General features: G+C 57.1%; 1 protein-coding gene across 7 annotated transcripts in view; it reads left to right on the top strand.

Moving 5' to 3' along the window:
• SMARCD3 (SWI/SNF related BAF chromatin remodeling complex subunit D3) overlaps positions 1-19,744 on the top strand; it is a 38,488-nt gene that overhangs the window by 16,653 nt on the left and 2,091 nt on the right. Inside the window, exons 1-8 of one of the 7 annotated variants that reach the window (XM_065542808.1) lie at positions 8,762-8,846; positions 15,144-15,355; positions 17,115-17,157; positions 17,977-18,099; positions 18,217-18,339; positions 18,590-18,685; positions 18,844-18,945; positions 19,169-19,330. In XM_065542808.1, the coding sequence (XP_065398880.1) occupies positions 15,153-15,355; positions 17,115-17,157; positions 17,977-18,099; positions 18,217-18,339; positions 18,590-18,685; positions 18,844-18,945; positions 19,169-19,330 (852 nt within the window). In that variant the 5' untranslated portion in view covers positions 8,762-8,846; positions 15,144-15,152. Of the gene's footprint in view, positions 1-8,761; positions 8,847-11,861; positions 12,338-14,600; positions 14,838-15,143; positions 15,356-17,114; positions 17,158-17,976; positions 18,100-18,216; positions 18,356-18,589; positions 18,686-18,843; positions 18,946-19,168; positions 19,331-19,744 lie in introns of those variants that run through there. The other 6 variants (XM_074036377.1, XM_065542807.1, XM_074036376.1 and 3 more) reach the window with 6 other exon arrangements.

Raw genomic sequence — 19,744 nt, 5'->3', positions numbered from 1 at the left:
CCAGCTGGATCCTCTTTAAGTTCTCTAAACCTAGCACCAAGTGGCACCAGGAAGGCAAGGCGAGGTGGTAGGGGGCTGTCCCAGGGCACCCCTTGGCTATGTCAGGGTAACGAGACGTTCCCAAAGGATAGCCAACTGAGGTCCAGGTAGGGGGCGGGGTGGCATGTCGCTGTGGGATTCGAGCATGTATAGGAGTTACACTTGGTCGTGAGGACCAGAGAAGCCACAGGAACAAGGGGCTTGTTCCAAGTTTAGCATTCATTTTTTATTTTTTCTTGTTTTTGGCTGAAAAGTAACAAAGGGAACCTTCTCAAATGCATTGAAATTTATTTCAGACACCTTGGTGGTAGCACATTTTCTAGAATTTGTATTCCCAATGTTTCGAACAATCAGCTTGAGATTTTGAGGGGTGTGTTTAAAAGGATAATTAAGGGTAATTCAGCTTAGCTCTACAGGCTTTCAGGGATCTTGATTTCCTTCTTTAAAAGGCAGGTGTTTGGGGAAGGTGGGGTGTGTATGTTGGTGAGTCTGTCACTACCCCCAGCAGGCAAGCTTTAGCATGGGGACACTGGGGAGGCAGCTTGGGGTAAAGGAGAAAACCCAGTAACCTTGAGGACAGGAAACCTGATTTGCAATCCTAGCTCCACCCTGTGATAGCACAGTGAATTTTGGCAAGTCACACAACTTCTTCTAGCCTCATTTTCATTATCTTTATAATGGGGACCCTGCCAGGAACCTGATAGGGTTATCTTTTGGGATCAGACAGGTTACTGTGTGTGGAAGTACTTGGTCAATGGTAAAATCCTATACAAATCTAAACCAATGTTATTACTCCTATGATAACAAGTCTCGGCCAAGCATGGTGACTCATGCCTGTAATCCCAGCACTTTGGGAGGCCAAGGCAGGTGGATCACCTGAGGTCAGGAGTTCGAAACCAGCTTGGCCAACATGGTGAAATCCCGTCTCCACTAAAAACACAAAAATTAACTGGGCGTGATGGTGCGTGCCTGTAATCCCAGCTACTCAGGAGGCTGAGGCAGGAGATCATTTGAACCCAGTAGGCGGAGGTTGCAGTGAGCCAAGACTGTGCCATTGCACTCAAGCCTGGGTGAAAAGAGTGAAACTCCATCTCAAAAAAACAAAACAAAACAAAACAAGTCTCAGGTTGTAACCTCAGCTGGCATTTGGAAATCTGTGCTGAAGATCCTGAATGGGGTCAGAGTGGGCTCTCTTCACCTCCACGCATCACATGTTGGAGGCTCTGCCATGTGCCAGGTACTTGGGATTCAGCAGCAAAGAAAACAGATAAAAAGCCCTGCCTCCTTTAGAAAACACACACACACACACAGCCCCTACCTTTTCAGAGCTTACATTCTTTTTTTATTTTTTATTTTTTTGAGACAGAGTCTCACTCTGTCACCCAGACTGGAGTACAGTGGTGTGATCTTCGCTCACTGCAACCTCTGCCTCACAGGTTCAAGCGATTCTCCTGCCTCAGCCTCCTGAGTAGCTGAGACTACAGGTGCCTGCCACCACACATGGCTAATTTTTGTATTTTTAGTAGAGGCGGGATTTCACCATGTTGGCCAGGCTGGTCTCAAACTCCTGACTTCAGGTGATTGGCTTCCCAAAGTGTTGGGATTACAAGTGTGAGCCACTGCGCCCGGCCTGGAGCTTACATTCTAATGGAGAAAAAAAAAAAAGTTAGGCATCAATGTAGGGAGTAGATGATATAGAAAGGTAGAAGGTATAGGGTCCTGTAGGGAGAGTGGAGGGGAATAAAAGAGATGGGTGTGTGGAGGGAGAGGGCTTGCAGTTTTTAATCAGGGAGACAGACTGTGCCTCATTGGGGAGGAGACATGTGAATAAAGGCTTTTGGGAGGTGAGGAGTCCACCAGGTAGATTGCCAGAGGAAGAGCATCCTGAACTGGCATGGACCTGGAGTTTCCAAAGCACTGCAGGGAGCACAGAGGCCAGGGCAGAGAGAAGGTGGTGAGGGAGATAGCAAGAGGTGAGAGCAGAGGGGACAGGGAGTAAGGATGAGACCAGATCCTGCAGGACCTTCAGGACCTTGGCCCTTGCTTGGAATAAGATGGAAGCCCTGGAGGGTTTAGAGCAGAGCAATGCCATAATCTGACTCCCTTTTTCTTTCTTTTTTTTTTTTCTTTTTCTTTTTTGTTTTAGGCGGAGTCTCACTCTGTTGTCCAGGCTGGAGTGCAGTGGCACAATCTTGGCTCACTGTAACCTCTGCCTCCCGGGTTCAAGCAATTCTCTTGCCTCAGCCTCCCAAGTAGCTAGGATTACAGCTGCATGCCACCACACCCGGCAAATTTTTGTATTTTTTAGTACAGACGGGGTTTCACCATGTTGGCCAGGCTGCTCTCGAACTCCTGACCTCAAGTGATCCACCAACCTCCAGCCTCCCAAAGTGCTGGGATTCCAGGCATGAGCCACCGCGCCCGGTCCTGACTCCCTTTTTAAAGAACTTGTTGCCATGTTGAGAACAGACTGTCAGGGCGAGGCTGGAAGCAGGCTACCCAGTAGTTGTGGTTTGGAGCTTGGGCGGCACCCGGGGAGAGGTGAGAAGCAGTGGGCTGCTGGGTCCAGAGCCAACAGGATGTGCCTTCAGAGTGCATGTGGGGTGTGAGGGAAAGGCAGGGGTCCAGGGTGTTCCAAGGTGTGGGCCTGGGCAGCTGGAAGGAGAGAGAAGACTGTGGGTGGAGGATGGGGTTTGAGGCAAAAGAGCAGGAGCTCATTTTGGACAGACCATGTTTGAGCTGTCCACTGAAGATCCAGGTGGAAACGCTGAATAGGTGATTGGATAGATGTGTCCAAGGATTGGGAGAGAGGACCGGGCTGGAGGAAACTGGGAGCTGCTGACATATGGGTGGTGCTGGATGTGATAAGACCGCACAAAGGATGAGATCTCCGAGGAAGTGAGTGTGGAGAGGTGAGGAGGACCCAGGCCTGAGTCCTGGTGCTCCTGCATGGAGAGGGAAGGAGAAGAACTGGATGGTCCCCAGGGCCTGAGAAAGAGCAGCCCAGGAGGCAGGAGGTCAGCCAAGAGGGGGAAGTGTCCTCCCTCCACGGGAGGAAATGTTTGAAAGAGGACAGAGTGTTGTGACTTTGCCAGGTGCAGTGGCTCACACCTGTAATCCCAGCACTTTGGGAGGCCGAGGCGGGTGGATCACAAGGTCGGGAGTTCGAGACCAGCCTGGCCAATATGGTGAAACCCCATCTCTACTAAAAATACAAAAATTAGCCGGGTGTGATGGCGGGCGCCTGTAGTCCCAGTTACTTGGGAGGCTGAGGAGGAGAATCACTTGAACCCAGGAGGTGGAGGTTGCAGTAGGTTAAGAACTGACAGCCGCATTTGCCAATGTGGAAGCTACCGGTGGCCCTGCCAGGAGTGTTTCAGTGGAGCAGCCGGAGCTGCATCTGACAGGATTGGGATTCAGGGAGAATGGAAGAGCACAAATGAGACAACTCTTTTGAGAAGTTTTGTTGCTACTGGGCAGCAAACTGTAGGATAAGTAGGGTTAAGAGAGATTGTTTCAGGAGGCCGGGTGCAGGGGCTCACGCCTATAATGCCAGCACTTTGGGAGGCTGAGGCGGGAGGATCACTTGAGCCCAGGAGTTTGAGACCAGCCCGGGCAACATAGTGAGACTTCACTTCTATTTTTTAAAACATAATAAAAAATGAAAGAGGAGCGTTTGTTTCCAGTGGAGATGTAACAGAACTTGCACATGCTGCTGGGGGAACTCCAGGGGAGAGGGGAATGTTGATGAAATGATGGTGTGGGAGAGAATTGCTGGAGCAGTGTCCTTGGTGTGGAGGAGGGACAGAGCTGGCACATGGAGGCACGGCTGGCTGTAGTCGGGAGCACAGAGAGCTCATCTGGAGGAACGGGATCAGCTGCTGGCAGGCAGAGGGTGTGGTGGGAGGCTCTGGAAGTTCTTCGGAAGCTTCTTTTTTCTCAGTGAAGGGGGAAAACAGGGACATGAGCTGGGAGTGAGGAGGATAGAGGAGAGGTTGGAGGTCAGAGGAGGGAGAAGATGCAAAAAACTCCTGTCAGGGTGTGGGAGCAGGCATAGATGTGACTGTTGTGGGAAGAGTGGTCTGCCGGGCAGCACGATGCCAGCTGAGCTCATGCCAAATCCACAATGAGACCGGGAGGGGTAGCTGTGTGTCTTTCTCTGGCCACATTCAGGTGCATGGTTGCAGGGGAGGAATTGATGAAGCTGGATTTACCTCTTAAGAGAGTCAAGAGTATATGTAAGGGGCCGGGTGCAGTTGCTCATGCCTGTAATCCCAGCACTTCGGGAGGCCAAGGTGGGCTGATCACTTGAGGTCAGGAGTTCGAGACCAGCCTGGCCAACATGGTGAAACCCTGTCTTTACTAAAAATACGAAAAGTAACTAGGCATGATGGTGTGCACCTGTGGTCCCAGCTATTCAGGAGGCCGAGGCACAAGAATTGCTTGAGCCCAGGAGGCAGAGGTTGCAGTGAGCTGAGATCACGTCACCTGGGCGACAGGGTGACACTCTGTTTCAAAGAAAAAAAAAAAAGCCAGGCGCAGTGGCTCATGCCTATAATCCTAGCACTTTGGGAGGCCGAGGCAGGCAGATTGCCTGAGGTCAGGAAGTTTGAGACCAGTCTGGGCAACACAGTGAAACCCAGTCTCTACTAAAATACAAAAAATTAGCCGGGTATGGTGGCAGGCACCTGTAGTCCCAGCTACTTGGGAGGCTGAGGCAGGAGAACTGCTTGAACCCAGGAGGCAGAGGTTGCAGTGAGCCGAGATCGCACCACTGCACTCCAGCCTGGGTGACAGAGCAAGACTCCGTCTCAAAAAAAAAAAAAAAAAAAAAAAAAAAAAGAGTACATGCAAGGGAGGTTAAAATGGTCAATTGTGTGTTATGTACCACCGTCAAAAGAGCCAGGAGATTCAATGTGTAAGAGCAAGGGGTAGCTGTGGGGAGGGGTGCAGAGTGGTGAAATGAAGCAGAGGTTCCAGAGGAGTTGCAGGACTTGGAGGTCAGGGAGCTGGACAGGGTGAACTGGAAAAAGGAAAAAGAGGAGATGGTGGTCAGCAAGTGGGGCTCATGGGACTGAAAGTGGGGGGCTGTGGTTGCTGCAGTCATCTAAGAGATGACCTTGGGAGTGCGTGGCTGAGGGAACGGGGAGGATCTCTCAAAGGGGAGCTGCCAAGGAACGGAGAGGCCAGAGATGTCCAGAAGAGCATGCAGCAGACTGGACAGGAGTGGTGCTCCAGAGAGTGACATGAGCCAGGAGCCAGAATCTGCACGAATGAAGGCTCCCTAGCTGGGGGTAAGATGCAGAGCCAGGGGTCTGGAAATAGCAGTGAGGGGCAACGGGGGGCCGTACCCACCCTGAGGCCAGTGGTCAAGCCACTGCTGGAAGGGAGCCTGGCTTCTGCTTCTGGAAGGCAAAGAGGATGCTTCCAGAAGAGGTGGAGCATGTTGGAAATGTTCCTTAGGACGGACCACAGAGTAGGAGGGTTTCAGGGGTTGGGGAGAAATGGCAACTGTAGGAGGGTCTAGGGCCTTGTGGGGCCCAAAATGCAGGAGTTGAGGGGGTCTGGGGATTTCTGTGGTGACTGACGCAGTTGGGGATAAAGGGCAGCGTGAGATTGAACCTGGTGCCCTCAAAGCCGAGGGCAGGTGGAGGGTTCCCCTGGCCCCGTGGGTGCAGAGTGGAAGGTGCAGTATCAGACCAGCAAGGACAGCTGGGTGGCGAGTCCATGCAGCACTTCCACGGGGGGTTTATTTACACATCCCACTGCCCACTGCCATTTGATTTAATATTCCCAAAAATTTGTTTAGAGAAATGCAGATGGACTTTTTATAACTATTCAGTTCTCTTCACTCCAGTGACACCCAGACCCCAGAATGCAGTGATTGGCAGGAATCCCCCTGAACACCTGGTCAGAGCAGTAAATGAGGCCTGTTCCTGCCTCACAAGTCCTCAGAAGCTTCCCAAGGTGAGGGGCAGGACGCCAGGCCACCAGGATTGTCCTGACACTGTCATGGGGAGCTGTTAGCTGCAAAAGACAGAGAGGAGAATTGGAGGTGCCAGAATGGGGGTCCTCTCACTAAGAAAGAGGAGGGCTGGGACCTGAGGAACATAGGGCACACGTGGAGACAGCTAGCAGGGCGGTCAAAGGCCTCCCCACACCAGGCAGGGTGGAAGAGGCCGGGCCCTGGCGCAAAGCCCCGGTGAAGCGGGCAGCACTCTGTGCCTTGCCAGCATTTCCAGAGGCAGAGGTTGGAGGGGAGGCAGCAGCACCCTCATTTCACAGATGAGGACAGAGTTCCAGGGAGGAAGCGGCATTCCCAGGGCCACACAGCCCGACATGAGCAGACCCCAAGTCAACCAGAAGCCACAAGGCTGCCCCCCAGATCCGGGTGCCCAGCTCCCTAGCAGCCAACATCTGGATGCAGCCAGCATCTGTAGAGAGATGGGGAGGTGAGTAGGATGTCTGGGACATGCACTGGGTGACTCCCCTGGCACCTCAGGCATTTGGGACACGGCTGAGGCAGGGCAGGAGTGGGACCTTAGCAGAGCCAGGGGATATTATGGAGATGGGTGGACCTCCCAGCCCTGGCTGCCTGTTAACCAGGAGGCCGGTGGAGCCAGACATGGCTCCCACACACCTGGGAGGAGGAGAGGGGAAGACTGGCTACTGTTTGGAGTCCCAACTACCCTATGAGTCCCGAGGCCATGTGATCCCCGTGTGTTTGCCCTGGGTTTCAGCCACATCTAAGCCGCTGAATCTGGCCAGATGTGCCAGGTGTTGATCTGGAGGGAGACGAGAGGAGAGTGAGGATGGCTCTGAGTGACCCATCCCTCCCTCCAGGGGCCATACAGCCAGCAGATCAGGGCACTGCCCAATTCAGGGTCCCTGGATGCATCCCTGTTGCCCGCCAGGCAAAGCCACACCCTGGAAGGTGGGAGAGAGGTTATAGCACCCCTCAGGATCCCACATAAACACTGTCCCACAGCCCAGCTCTGTCCTTGCAGAAATGGGGACCAGGCCTGTGTGGCACATTTTCATGGGGTGTGTGACCTGCTACAAGCGACCACCTCATTAATGGGGGATAAGAAAAAACCTGCTATGGATCCAACATGTGCCTTCCCCGTGGGCCAGCGGGAGGCTCAGAGCCCAGCGGCCCAGCCCTGCTCTCCTCCTGCCACCAGCAGTTGATTGTGTTGTGTGTGGTGGGAGGGGTGTCAAGGAGCATCCCATTAGACTGAGGAATCCCACGCACGCAAAGAGAGGAAGGAGGCCTCATTCATTCCACTAAGCTTCGCATGCACCTGCCTGCTGCACAGGACCCTGGGGACCCCAAGGTAAGGCCCACCCTGCTGGCTGGATGCTGAAGGTGTAGGGGTGAGGGCTCAGCCAGGTGTGTATGACAGGGGCAGAGCCACCCAGAGAGAGCTACTCTGAGGGGAGGATGGAGGGAGTGAGTGGGAGGGCCGTGTCCCTGAGGACCCCATAGAGGAGGGGGTGCTGAGCTGGGACCAGGCTTCACTCCTGGTGAGCAGCCCCCACTGACTTGGTGCGGGTCTGCTTCCCGGCACAGCTCCCTCTCTCTGCTCCCTCCCTCTGCCCTCTCCTTCCTCCCAGTCTGCCTTGGTTCCTGCCTCTGTCTTAGGAAATTCTTGGATTTCAGAGCTGGAAGGGCTCTAGGAATGCTCTGACTTAAGCCTCTCCTTTGACTTCTGAGGCCACTGAGGGACAGGGAGGTACAGTGACTTGCCCAAGGTCGCACCATTATTTTGGTGTCCTAGTTTTTCTTTGTTTTTTGTTTTGTTTTTTGTTTTTTGTTTTTTTTTTGCTTCCATCTATTGCATTTGTCTCTTTCGGGTGTGTTTGCAAAAGTGACACAGAAAGACAAAGTCACAGAGAAACAGCCCCCTTGATAGCAGCAGAGAGTTTCGGGGTTACAGAAACATCCCAACACAAACAGGGAGGTGCACAGCTGCCCTGGCCTGGGAGCAGCATGGGGGCAGCCAGGAGGAGGAGGAGGAAGGTGGCCTTCGGGTCCCCTCTGCTGACCCTCACCAGAGGCGGAGGTTGAGGTACAGTCTCCCCTCCTGCCGTCTCTGGGGCTGGGCCTGACCCCAAGGACTAGCCAGAGGTCCCCTGGGGCTGGGGCTTAGCCCGGGCCGGTAGGCTGGATGGCGGAAAGTGGGGCCTGGTTTAGGGATGGCCAGAACACAGAAACCAAGGCTTTGTGGTCCTTAGAGCGTCAAGTGGTCTCACTTTCTCCCTCTTTCTCTCTCTCTTTTCCTCTCTCTCCCTCTCCTCTCACGTTTTCTCTTTCTCTCTCTCTCTGTCTCTCACACACACACACACACACACACACTCAGGCCGCCCCAGTGAGGGTGATCGTATTCCCCTAAGGAAAGCTTTATTGCTGGGAGTGTAGGGAAAAGGGAGTAGAGGAAAGAGCTCTCTCCCAAGCAATCCGTTTTCCCTCCAGTCTCGCTTCCTTTGTTCCTCCCTTCCCTTCCTCCCTCTCCCCTCGCCAGCTTCTCTTCTCTCCTTCCAGCCCCTTCTTCCATGTTCCCCGCTCTCTCGCTCCTCTTGCCGCGCCCCCCGAGCGGAGTCCTGGTGGTGGGACCTTCACGGAGGGCAGGAAGGCGGGACTGCAGCTGGGGCCCGGCCTCGGTGGCCATCTTCCCGCAGGGAAGGGGTTAAGTCTCTTCCCCGCATCCCTCCTCCCTCCGCCGCCTCCCCGGCCGCCGCGGAGTCCTGCAGCTGGGCCCCGGGCTGACCTTCACCGGGAGGGAGGCCGCGGCGCGCATGCCCAGGTTGGGGACCGGCGCGGGCGGAGGGAGGGGCGGCGCGGGCCGGGCCGGCCCGGGCCCCCCATCTCCCCGGCCGCCGCCCGCTCGCTCGGGCGCGGTGGGGGCGAGGCGGCCGAGCCCGTCCCGCAGGCCGCGGCGCATCTCTCCCTGCGCGGGGAGCGGCGCTTTGCCATTTGGTGCTGGTAGTGCTTCAGCGAGGGAAGGAGCGATGGGGGGACGGCAGGGGGGACTGCGGCTCCGGGCGCCAGGCGGCCGCCCTCGCCCCCGACAGGCGCACGGCCTGCCCCAAGTGCGGCGGGAGCCCTATTGCGCTGGGAAGAATCCAGGCTCTTCCCGGGCCGCCTCCCCACCCGCAGGAGCCATCGGCGGCGTGGCACGGCCGAGCCCCCTTCTGGGGTTGAGCCATTGGGGATCCTGGCCTTTGTGAGGAGGGAGCCCTGGTCCGGGCCCCCACACTGGCGCCGCCCCAGTTTTCTGGTCTGAAGGCTCCTCATGTCGCCCACCTAAAAGCTGTATGCAAATGTGTCTGGGCCTGCCTTTGGAATGGGGCCCACGACGGGATCTGGAGGTGCTCAAGGTGTGCCTGTGTGTGCAGAGCCGTGTGGCTTCCTCGACCTTCTGGCGCTTGCATTGGTGTGTGTGCCTGGTGTGTGTGTGTCGGGAGGGTATGTGTGCACGGTGTATCTATTGTCTTTGTACATTTAAGGATGTCTTCCAGAGGGGTGGCTCAGGAGGGGGCTTATGTATGGACTTGGGTGAAGCCCAACAGCTCCTCCACAGGGGCCTAACCATAGCCCCTGCTCTAACCACCTCCTGCAACCTCTTCCACCACCAAGACCAAGCCCCGGATCTCCCAGGCCCTGCCTCAAATTTCCCAGCTGCCCAAACTGGAGTGCGCAGCATCTCCTCTGCTGTCTTCTTTTTCCAAGAGGTCTCTCCAACAGTTGAGAACACTGAGCTTTAACAAAGCCTAGAGGTGTCTATCCCCAACCCCCAGAACCTCCGAGGCCTGTGGTTTCCCACGCCCCTGCTAGACGCACCTGTGGTGGGTGGGGGTACCCATGAAACTCACACCATCAGGTAAATGGCAGAGTACCAGCTCCATCCATTGGCTCACTGAGCTTTGCAAGCATCAGGTATCGGGGTATTGTTGAGTTCCTGTGCCCAGGCATGGAGGAAGAGTGGGAGTTAAAGATCAGTCCCTGACCTCATAGGGACCTAGCCTCTTTGGGAAAAAGCAAAGCTAATGTCCATGAAGCACTGTGCACATCAGGCCAGTCCAATGCCAATTCATGGTGCTGGGTAGATGGCAATGAGCATTTGGAGAAGAGAAAAATCTTTGCATACAAGTAGGACCAGGGAAGGCTTCCTGGAGGAAGTGGGGCCTGGGCTGGGCTTTAAAGGATAGATGTGATTTGGACAAGCAGAGGGAAGGCAGAGGGCAGACAAAGGACATTCCAGGTAAAAGAATCGTGGGCAGGGGCTAAGAAATGGGAGTGAGCAGGGATTTTGGAGGTTAGCAGGCAGACTGGACAAGTCACTTCCCCAGGTTCCCAGCAGCTACCTGCATGACCTGTGGCAGACAGAGGCAGGCCACCCACCCATCCCCACCCTGTCAGGGCCCAGGCTCTGTGTGTGGGTGTGGAGGGGGGGTCTAGGCTAAAGCCCTGGGAGAGATTTGGCAGCAAGGGTATCTCTAGGTCCCCTTTCAAGCTAGGGGTGGTAGAGGAGCATCCTGGACCAGATGCCCTCCCTGACATTTCAGATTGACAGTGGACACCCAAATGAACAGTGACAGCCAAGAGCACAACCAGGGCCAGCAGAAATCAGGCTGCAGGCAGAAAAGACCCCTAGGCAAAGGCATTCTGAAGGGTTTAGGGTCAGGACACTTCAGTCTTCAGGACACAACTTCAAATAAGTGTTTCAACAAACTCCCCTAGGCACTAGGCTATGGCCCTGCCTTCACCTGGATTCTCACAGTGAGGCCCCAGCAGGCCCCCAAACTTGACCCAAGGGGCCTTGTTCCAAAGCCCACGGGCTCCTCCCCCAGAAGGAGGGAAAAGGGGCGTGGCCTTTGGGGACCTGGGTAGGCCCAGGGCTCCCAGCCTGGGTATGTCAGGATTTGCCCCTCCTCCTTCCGGTCCCTCCTCCACTCCAGGGACTGCCAACTCCTTCCACACGCCCCTTCTGGGGCTCCCTTGCCACCCCACCCCACACCGCAGCCTCAAGATCCCTCTCTTTGGGGTCTTGAGGCCGGCCCAATATACCCACTATACCCAGCCCAGCTGCCCCAACTCCTCTGGGTCCCCTAACCCCACTCCACCCCCACCCCAAGAAAACCAAGCTCGGCTTGCCTCGTTCTCTCCATGCACCCACCCAAGCACCCCCTTGGCGCTGCGCCATTCCCCACATTCATTCTCTTCCTGTTCTCATGAACACAATCCCTGTCCCTCTTTCTGAAATACTTCCCCTATTGCCCTCACTTTCTCACAGAACGGCAAACAAAGACTCACATACCCAGAAATAGCCTTGCACAGAGCTGAAAGGCACAGGCCACGTCCTGCCACACACGCAGGCGCGCGCACGGAGGCTGTCGTGGAGGGAGGCACACAGACAGGGCGTCTGTCTGCACGCACATAAGCTGACACACCACAAAAGGGCGCGGACACACACGGCGTGTGAGACAAGGGCACACACAGCTGTGGACGCAGGGCCACGCCGCCGCCCGGGCACACCCACCGCCGCCGGCCCCGGGCAGGCGCGAGGCCTCGCGGGCCGGGCTCCCCCGGTTCCTGCCAGCGAATGTTTCCCTGCTCGGCCTGCCAGGTCTCTGGGGAAAGGGCCTCAGAAATGCAGCAGGAGCCCGCTGGGGGAAAAGTTGGAACTGACTGTTCCCTGCCTGGCGCGGCCGGCGAATTCCCTGACGGAGAAACTATTTGTGGCGAGAGCCGGTGGCCGGCGACCCCCCGCCGCCTCCCCTGGCGTCCCCTCCTCGCGCCGCCTCCCGCGGGCCTCGGCGGCTTCGGGCTGCAGCACTGCTGCCCAGCGCCCGCGGCCGGGCTGGTCGGCGCGCCTCGCCGCTTATCTGCGCTGTTTGGACAGCGGGCTTGGAAAGGCAGGCGGCCCCGTCCCCGCCGAGTCAACAGGCAGACCCCGGGCCGCCGGACTATTTCTGTCTTATCAGTGCAGGAATGCGGCAGCCGCGGCCGCGGCGGCGGCGGCGGGCGGGCGGCGGCGGCGTGGGCCGTGGGCCGTCAGGGCAGCCCTGAAGGGGCCCCCTCCCCACTCCGCTCGAGTAGAAGTGTGAGAGAGCCCAGCAGGACTCAGAGGGGAGAGTTGGAGGAAAAAAAAAGGCAGAAAAGGGAAAGAAAGAGGAAGAGAGAGAGAGAGTGAGAGGAGCCGCTGAGCCCACCCCGATGGCCGCGGACGAAGTTGCCGGAGGGGCGCGCAAAGCCACGAAAAGCAAACTTTTTGAGTTTCTGGTCCATGGGGTGGTGAGTGGGGGAAAGTTAGAGGGGGAGGGCGAGCGAGCTGGCTCGGGCTGAATGGAGGGCTGATCGGGAGGGGCCGGGAGGGCACTCCCGCTCTCCCACCCCTCTAGTGGGGGGCGCCATGGCCCACGGCCCGGCTCCGGGACTGTGCTGGCGCCCTGGCACCCGAACACGTCGCCAGGCGGCCGGCCGGGTCTGGTGCGAGGCGGGGAAGGGAGGCGTTTGCATGGCTCTTGTCAGGGGCGGGGGTGGGACTTGGGGACTCTCCCCCCCAAGTGGGGAGTCCTCGCTGTAGCCGACAGGTTGACTTTCGTTCTTTTCCTTGTGGGCCCAGGTGTTGCCCCTGCCCTGGGGGTGGGGGTGGGGGATGGGGACATGGCAGAGGCTGGGCTGGGCTGTCTGTTCATCCGTTGGGACAGTGTCACTGCTTGTGTCTCCGGAGCAAGGAGCAGGTGACCCTGGAGGCACTGTAGTGGGAAGCTCGCAGGCTGAGCCACCTCTGCATCTCAGCGGGAGGGCTCTGGAGCTTCTGCCTCAGGGTCGGGGAGAGGCCCGCTCTAGGGACTTAGCCCAAGTTAGGGGTTCTGAGGGTCCCCTTGGCGGACTCAGCCACCAGAAGCTGATGTCCTTAACTCCTCGAAGGTGTGAAGGAAGGGCTGGAGTTGGGGATGTGAGGCCTAGAGACCGAAGGGACAGGGGAGCACTGTCCTGCCACAGGCAGGCTGCAAAGGCACGTGGGAGCCCGGGAGGCTGGAGCTGAGTCAGTAGGGCCTGGCTGGGAGGGGTGTGGAGGGGTGTGGAATGGGAGAGGCAGGGGCTGCGACTCTTGAGATGGGTGAGGGGGTGGAGGCCCTGTGTAGAAGAAGCTGTCAGGTTTACTATGGCCAAATTTGGTTGTGACCCCAAGGAAGGCACCTTCTCAGTAAGACCAGAGTCCCTAGGATTTTGGCCTTTCATGGGGGTGGGGCTGGAGGTGGGCACAGCTCTCTGGGGGCTCTGGAAGCCTCCCTCTCAGGGCCTCTTCAGCAGAGGAGCCAGTATCCCTGGCCTTGATAACTGGGGAGAGCAGCTGACAGGAAGAGGGGGCCTCCCTGGAGTAGCCCATCCTCCAACCCCAGGGACCCCTGGGGGTAACTTCCCAAAGTGTCCATGTCAGCTAGCTGAGTTACCAATCCTAACCTGGCTGCTGGTGGGAGCCCCTTTAAAAAGGCCCATCTAGTGGGGAGAGGCTGCACACGTGGACTTTTTTTTATCTGGCCAACTTAGAGCTTCAGTTATTGAGTGACTGTGAGCCCCAGTGCCCCATCTAGCTGGTGGCCAGGCCTGGGTTCCATTCTGGGCCGCTACCCTGGAGGCGTGAGTGACAGGGTCAGGTGGGGTGAGGGAAGCAGACACATGGACAGGCAGGTTTCACTGCAGGAGAGATAGGCAGAGACAGCTGCTGACCGAGGGTGGGAGGACATTAGGGTTAGACACAGAGCCTGGAGGGCCAGGAGGAGGTAGCAGTTGGAAGGAAAACAGCAAGCCCAAGGGGCCCCTCCTCATGCCTGGGGATGAGGTGGGTGATGTGTCCATGTTAACAGGGCCAGGGTCTGCATCCCCTGCCCTCTGATCGTCTTCCTGCTCTCGTGGTCCCAGTCCCCATCCCACCCCACTCATTCTGTTTCACAGCCCCTGAAACTCTCTCTGGCCCTCCCCATCTCCCTTCTGGAGTCTGGACAAGTGGGGTTTGGAACACTTCGCTCGATGCATTTGCATCTCATTTACACCCCATCTGACCACCCAGGGGTAGTGGCAAGGGAGGAGGAGCCGCCTCCTCTCAGTCTCCACAGCCCCCTGAACCCTGACTGCTGACCTTGCTGGGGTGGGGATGGGAAGAGGAGGAGGTGGCTGCTGACCTGGGCAGACAGGAAGGGAAATGTGAGTGGAAGTGTCACTGCCCTGACCCACCTCAGGCCCCCTGGGCAGCCCACCTCCAACGCAGCTCCCCTCCTCCCAATCAGATAATCCTGGCAGGGTCTGGGGTGCCCCCAAAGGCTGCCCTTGCCTGCCCTGCCTCCAGCCCTCACCCTGGGAGCAAATTATGAGGGCAGCTTAGACCCTGGGTCAGCGAAGACCCTGGGTGTGGGGACTTGGAGTCAGTCGAGGGGAGTGGGGTTTGGGACCGAAGGGTCAAAGCAGGGAGCAGAGTGGCTGAGATGAGGAGCTAGTGAGTGCCAGGCAGAACCGCCCAAGAAGTGAAGCCTGAGAAGGAGGAGCAGGAGGAGGAGCAGAAGTCGGAGCAGGGAGCCGGGTACCTGACTTCAACCAAGCTGCAGAGAGCAAAGCCCTGGGCCCCCAGGAGGCAGCCCTTCAGGGGTTGGCCGGGCCTGGATGAGCTGTGTGACCTTGGCGAGGTCGTTTTTCTCCTTGAGCCACAGTGGCCCCATCCGTCAAGTGGGGATGAAAGGACCTGCTCAGACTGTCTTGTAGAGGAGCATGTGGATGTGAACATCTTTGAAAGGTTGAAAGAAGCCATTAATATTCATTTTTGCGGTACCTTCCGTAGCCCCGAGGCTCGCAATGCCCTGTGCGGTGCCTGGCTTCAGTTAGCTTCCTACAGCCAGACGCCAAGCCCCTCCGCCAGAGCCGCGCGTATTCCGGCGCCCCTGCCCCTCCTACCCATCGTTCCCACCCATCGCTCAGCGCTCAGGGTCACCAGCCGAGGGTCTGGTGGGGGAGGGGAGACGCCGGCTCACCGCGCCTGGAGCTGGGGGCCCTGGTCTGACCCACGGGCGCCCGTTTCTGCTTCACCCCCGCCCACCCACAGCGCCCCGGGATGCCGTCTGGAGCCCGGATGCCCCACCAGGGGGCGCCCATGGGCCCCCCGGGCTCCCCCTACATGGGCAGCCCCGCCGTGCGACCCGGCCTGGCCCCCGCGGGCATGGAGCCCGCCCGTAAGCGAGCAGCGCCCCCGCCCGGGCAGAGCCAGGCACAGAGCCAGGGCCAGCCGGTGCCCACCGCCCCCGCGCGGAGCCGCAGGTGAGTGGGAGGCCCGGCGCGGAGTGGGCGTGCAGGGGCGGGCCCTGGGGACCCGCAGGGACCAGGTGAGAGAGTAGCGGGGATTGGAAGAGGTGAGGAAGAATGATTAGCAGGGAGCGAGGCTTCCCGGATCGGATGCCCTCTGGGGAGGTGGGCTTAGGGGGCACCGGCCTGATTCTTTTGTGTGCCCACGGTAGAGACAGGCTGTGGCCGTCGGCAGCCGGTACCGCTTCCCTGCACGCTCCCCTCACCCTTCTCCTTGTCACCTGCTCAGTCCCTCTCTCCACCCATCAGGTTCTGGGTGATGCTTAAGTCTTTGGGTTGGGGGCGGGGCTTCCAGTGGGACTGAGGGCAGAGCTGTAGGACTGTGTTGCCCAAAGTGTAGTTCTCCGCTGAGCCTTCCTGCCAGACCCCGGACTGTTTCAAAGCCACTCCAGATTTTCTCAATGGGACTCTCTGGCCCTGGGGGTGGAGCTTGGGGATTTGCCCTGTGGTAGGTGGTCTCTGCCCAGTTCCGCTCTTAATTCTTAGGCACTCTGGACCAGGTCTGCTCCCAAGCCACCAGGGCCAGCCCATTGCCTTATTTTCCTCCAGCAGCTGGTGGCACCCTCAAAGCCCCTGCTGGCTCCTGGCAACAGCAGTGCCCCTCTGGATTTCAGTATTTAGCCAAATACACATGCTTTTTTTGCACAACAGATGGATTTCTATAAAAGGTGTAATATCAATTTTACCTCATTATTAAGTATTTTTTACACATCAGGGAAAATTCACCACTTATAGGAATCCCATGATGAATTATTTTGTAAAGTGCATCGTCATTTTGTACAGCAAACGGTAATTCCCTGATTTATCTTGTATAAATGGAGAGTTACACAAAGATAATCTGTCTAAAACAAACCAGACCTTTAATGAAATCTGCTTGTTAGCCTTAGATTTCTGCATAGGGAGGGGGTAGTGGTTGAGAACACCACACGGGGGCAGTATGGAGCTATTCTCTAGGCTGCGTTTTCATCTCTTGACCCGCCAAGGTTTTTCTGGGGGTTTTTGGGTTAGTCAGCAGCAGCTAGTGGGTCAGAAAGAGCTCACATCCAGCTGCTACTACCCTGGGCCTAGTCAATTTGGCCTCAGCCTGAAGTCACACCCATGCACATTCTGGGCGCCTATGGCTGCAGCATGTCCCTCACCTTGTTGCCAGGTAGTCCCAGGGCATGAGTACCCCTGCTCATCAGCATTCTCTTGCAAGCCCAGGGTGCCTGGAAGGGATGCAAGTCCCGCCAGCTTCACACCATCACCTCCGCTCCATGGATAGGAAGGAAGTCGTCTATCTCCCTCCCTCTGAGCTTAGAATCCTTTGGACAGGGCACCCCCTGCTTTCCAGAAAAGGTCCTCAGACCTGGCTTCCCTCTCCTTTGTCCTCCCTCATCCCCACCTTTCCTCAAACACTTCTGCAGCTCCCATCTTTTGGCAGCACCACCCCCACTCGCCAGTCCCTCCTAAGTCTAAATTTCTCTGTCCCTAAGGATGTGGCAGGTTAGAAGGGGGCTCCCAGGCCAGAGAATGGACGGGTCACCCCTGTGTCCTTAGAGAGGACAGAGCACCAGTTCCACACACCACCGTCATAGCCCTTGGGCGGGCAGACAAGCGGGCTGTGGGAACCCCAGCCAGGCGGGCGGAGATGTCGGGATAATTTAGCAGGTGGCCTCGTTACTCCCAGATCTGTCGCCATGGTAACCTGGTTTTTTCTTTAAAAAATGTACAGTGCCAAGAGGAGGAAGATGGCTGACAAAATCCTCCCTCAAAGGGTGAGTGTCTTTCACAGCAGCCCCCAGCCCACCCCCTACCCTTTGCTGCTCTGCCCTCCCCTCCCCCCTCAAAAGCAGAGCTTCAGTGTCACAGTCACTTTCACTTTTTGTTTAAAAAAACTCATTAATAAGTGAGGCTCCCTAGGCCAGAGGGAGGGGGTGAGGTGGAGGGAAGCAGCAGAGCCACTGGGGCCAGAACACAGGGGCCTGTCAGGGGGCTGGATCCAAGTGGTACTAAGACAGAGTTGTGGGACAAGAAGGGGGCAAGAGCTAGGGGATCAAAAGCTGCCAGGCAGAATGAAGGGGATAGAAGGTGGCCAGAGATCCTGAGCATCCTAAAGGGACCCAGGTCCAGCTGGATATGGGGGACAGCACAGTTGGGACAGGTGTGGGGGCTGAGCAATGTGCCAGCAAAGAAGAAAGCACTGCTGTCCAACTGTCCCAGGGATTGAGCCCCTACTAGGCACTTTGCAGGGGCCCAGGGGAAGCCCAGTGGGCATATGACATAGAAAATGACAGGATGAGGAGACTAAAGGCTAGTGCTTTGCTGGGTTCCACAGTTGCTACCTCCTCCCCGTGATGATACACAAGGCTCTTCCTAAAGGGAGAAGCAATTGTTATCCCTACACAGCAAGGCCCCTACTGCTGGATAATGGCATCCTGGGGAGAGGTCCTGTTCCCACTGTCAAAGCTCCATGCCCAGAAGTAGGATGGCTCCCCCGACATCTTTTGCACCCTAGGATTGCACAACATGCATACATTCCATGGTACAACCCTGGACTCGAGCCTCTGACTCCTGCCCTGCTCCTCCTCCTCCAGATTCGGGAGCTGGTCCCCGAGTCCCAGGCTTACATGGACCTCTTGGCATTTGAGAGGAAACTGGATCAAACCATCATGCGGAAGCGGGTGGACATCCAGGAGGCTCTGAAGAGGCCCATGAAGGTGCCTTAGTTCGGGGGTAGGAAGGGGACTCTTGAGTCGCGTGACCAGGATGGGGAAGCAAGGTAGTCAGGGTGGAAGCACACAGCATTTGCCCGGTTCTACACTCTATTTCTACAGCAAAAGCGGAAGCTGCGTCTCTATATCTCCAACACTTTTAACCCTGCGAAGCCTGACGCTGAGGACTCCGATGGCAGCATTGCCTCCTGGGAGCTACGGGTGGAGGGGAAGCTCCTGGATGATGTACGTCCCGGCCCAGGTCTCTCCAGGTGTCCTGGGGTGGGCACGGGCTGCACTGAGAACAGAACAAAGTGTCTGCACTAAGGGCTAGGGAGTCAGCCCAGGCTGGGGAGGTGGGGGCAGGCCTAGAGACATTCCAGGTGCAGAGGATTTCATCTAAGCCCACTGCCCTGTCTGCTGCCAACTTGGCCTCCTTCTGCTTCTCCCACCCTGTCCCTGTTCTGCCCCCATGGTTCCTGTTCCTCTCCCACAGCCCAGCAAACAGAAGCGGAAGTTCTCTTCTTTCTTCAAGAGTTTGGTCATCGAGCTGGACAAAGATCTTTATGGTCCTGACAACCACCTTGTTGAGGTAAGACCAAGAGCCCCTCCGCCCTTGAATTGCCACCTTCCCACAGGCCAGAATCCCTGAAGAACGAGCACAGATTTGGGTCAGGGACCGCCCTAGAGTCCTGGGCCCCACCACTCCAGATGGGCCTTTGGGAGACACAGCTCTTCTCTCCTGGACAGTGGCATCGGACACCCACGACCCAGGAGACGGACGGCTTCCAGGTGAAACGGCCTGGGGATCTGAGTGTGCGCTGCACGCTGCTCCTCATGCTGGACTACCAGGTCTGCACCTGCCACGCTGCCCCATACACGCCACACAAGGCTCTCAGGGCAGGCCTAGGTCCCAAAGTGGTGCATCTCGAGAGACCTCCTTCCCCTCCCAACCCTATCCTTCCCCAGGGGCATGTTTCCTCAATCAACACATCCCCATAGTCCTGAATGGCCTGGCCCTGGGCTCCTTCCTTTCTCTCCCTTTGTTCTAACTTTCACAGTCCCCTTTTCTCAGCCTCCCCAGTTCAAACTGGATCCCCGCCTAGCCCGGCTGCTGGGGTTGCACACACAGAGCCGCTCAGCCATCGTCCAGGCCCTGTGGCAGTATGTGAAGACCAACAGGCTGCAGGACTCCCATGACAAGGAATACATCAATGGGGACAAGTATTTCCAGCAGGTAACCTCTCTCCTGAACCCTGGGATCTGGGGAGCAGGCAGAGTTCTCCAGCAGGGGAAGTACCTCTACCAAGGTAACTACCACCCCTCCCTTCTAGATTCCTGAGTAGCAGAAGCAATACACAGTCATGGTCTTGGAGCCAAGAGACCGACCAGGATTCTAGTTCAGGCCCTACTGTGGATTAGCTCTGTGCTGCAGTCAATCCATGTTAGCCCCCCCCAAGTTAGGAAGACCTGGAAACCCTACAAAGCCAACCGCTTTCTGGAATGTAATATTCTTGGCACTTGGAGTTAGGATCCCCAGGTTCTAGTCCTGAGTCTGGACTCTGGGTAAGTGACTCAGCGATTCTGAACCTTGTTTCCTTATCTTTGAAGTGGAGTGAAAATACCTGTCCTATCTACTCTCCTGGGCAGT

This window comes from Macaca fascicularis, chromosome 3 (genome assembly GCF_037993035.2).
Source record: "Macaca fascicularis isolate 582-1 chromosome 3, T2T-MFA8v1.1".
NCBI classification, from domain to species: domain Eukaryota; kingdom Metazoa; phylum Chordata; class Mammalia; order Primates; family Cercopithecidae; genus Macaca; species Macaca fascicularis.
Note: the sequence above shows the minus strand (reverse complement) of the source record. Positions and strands in the feature narration are given on the sequence as shown.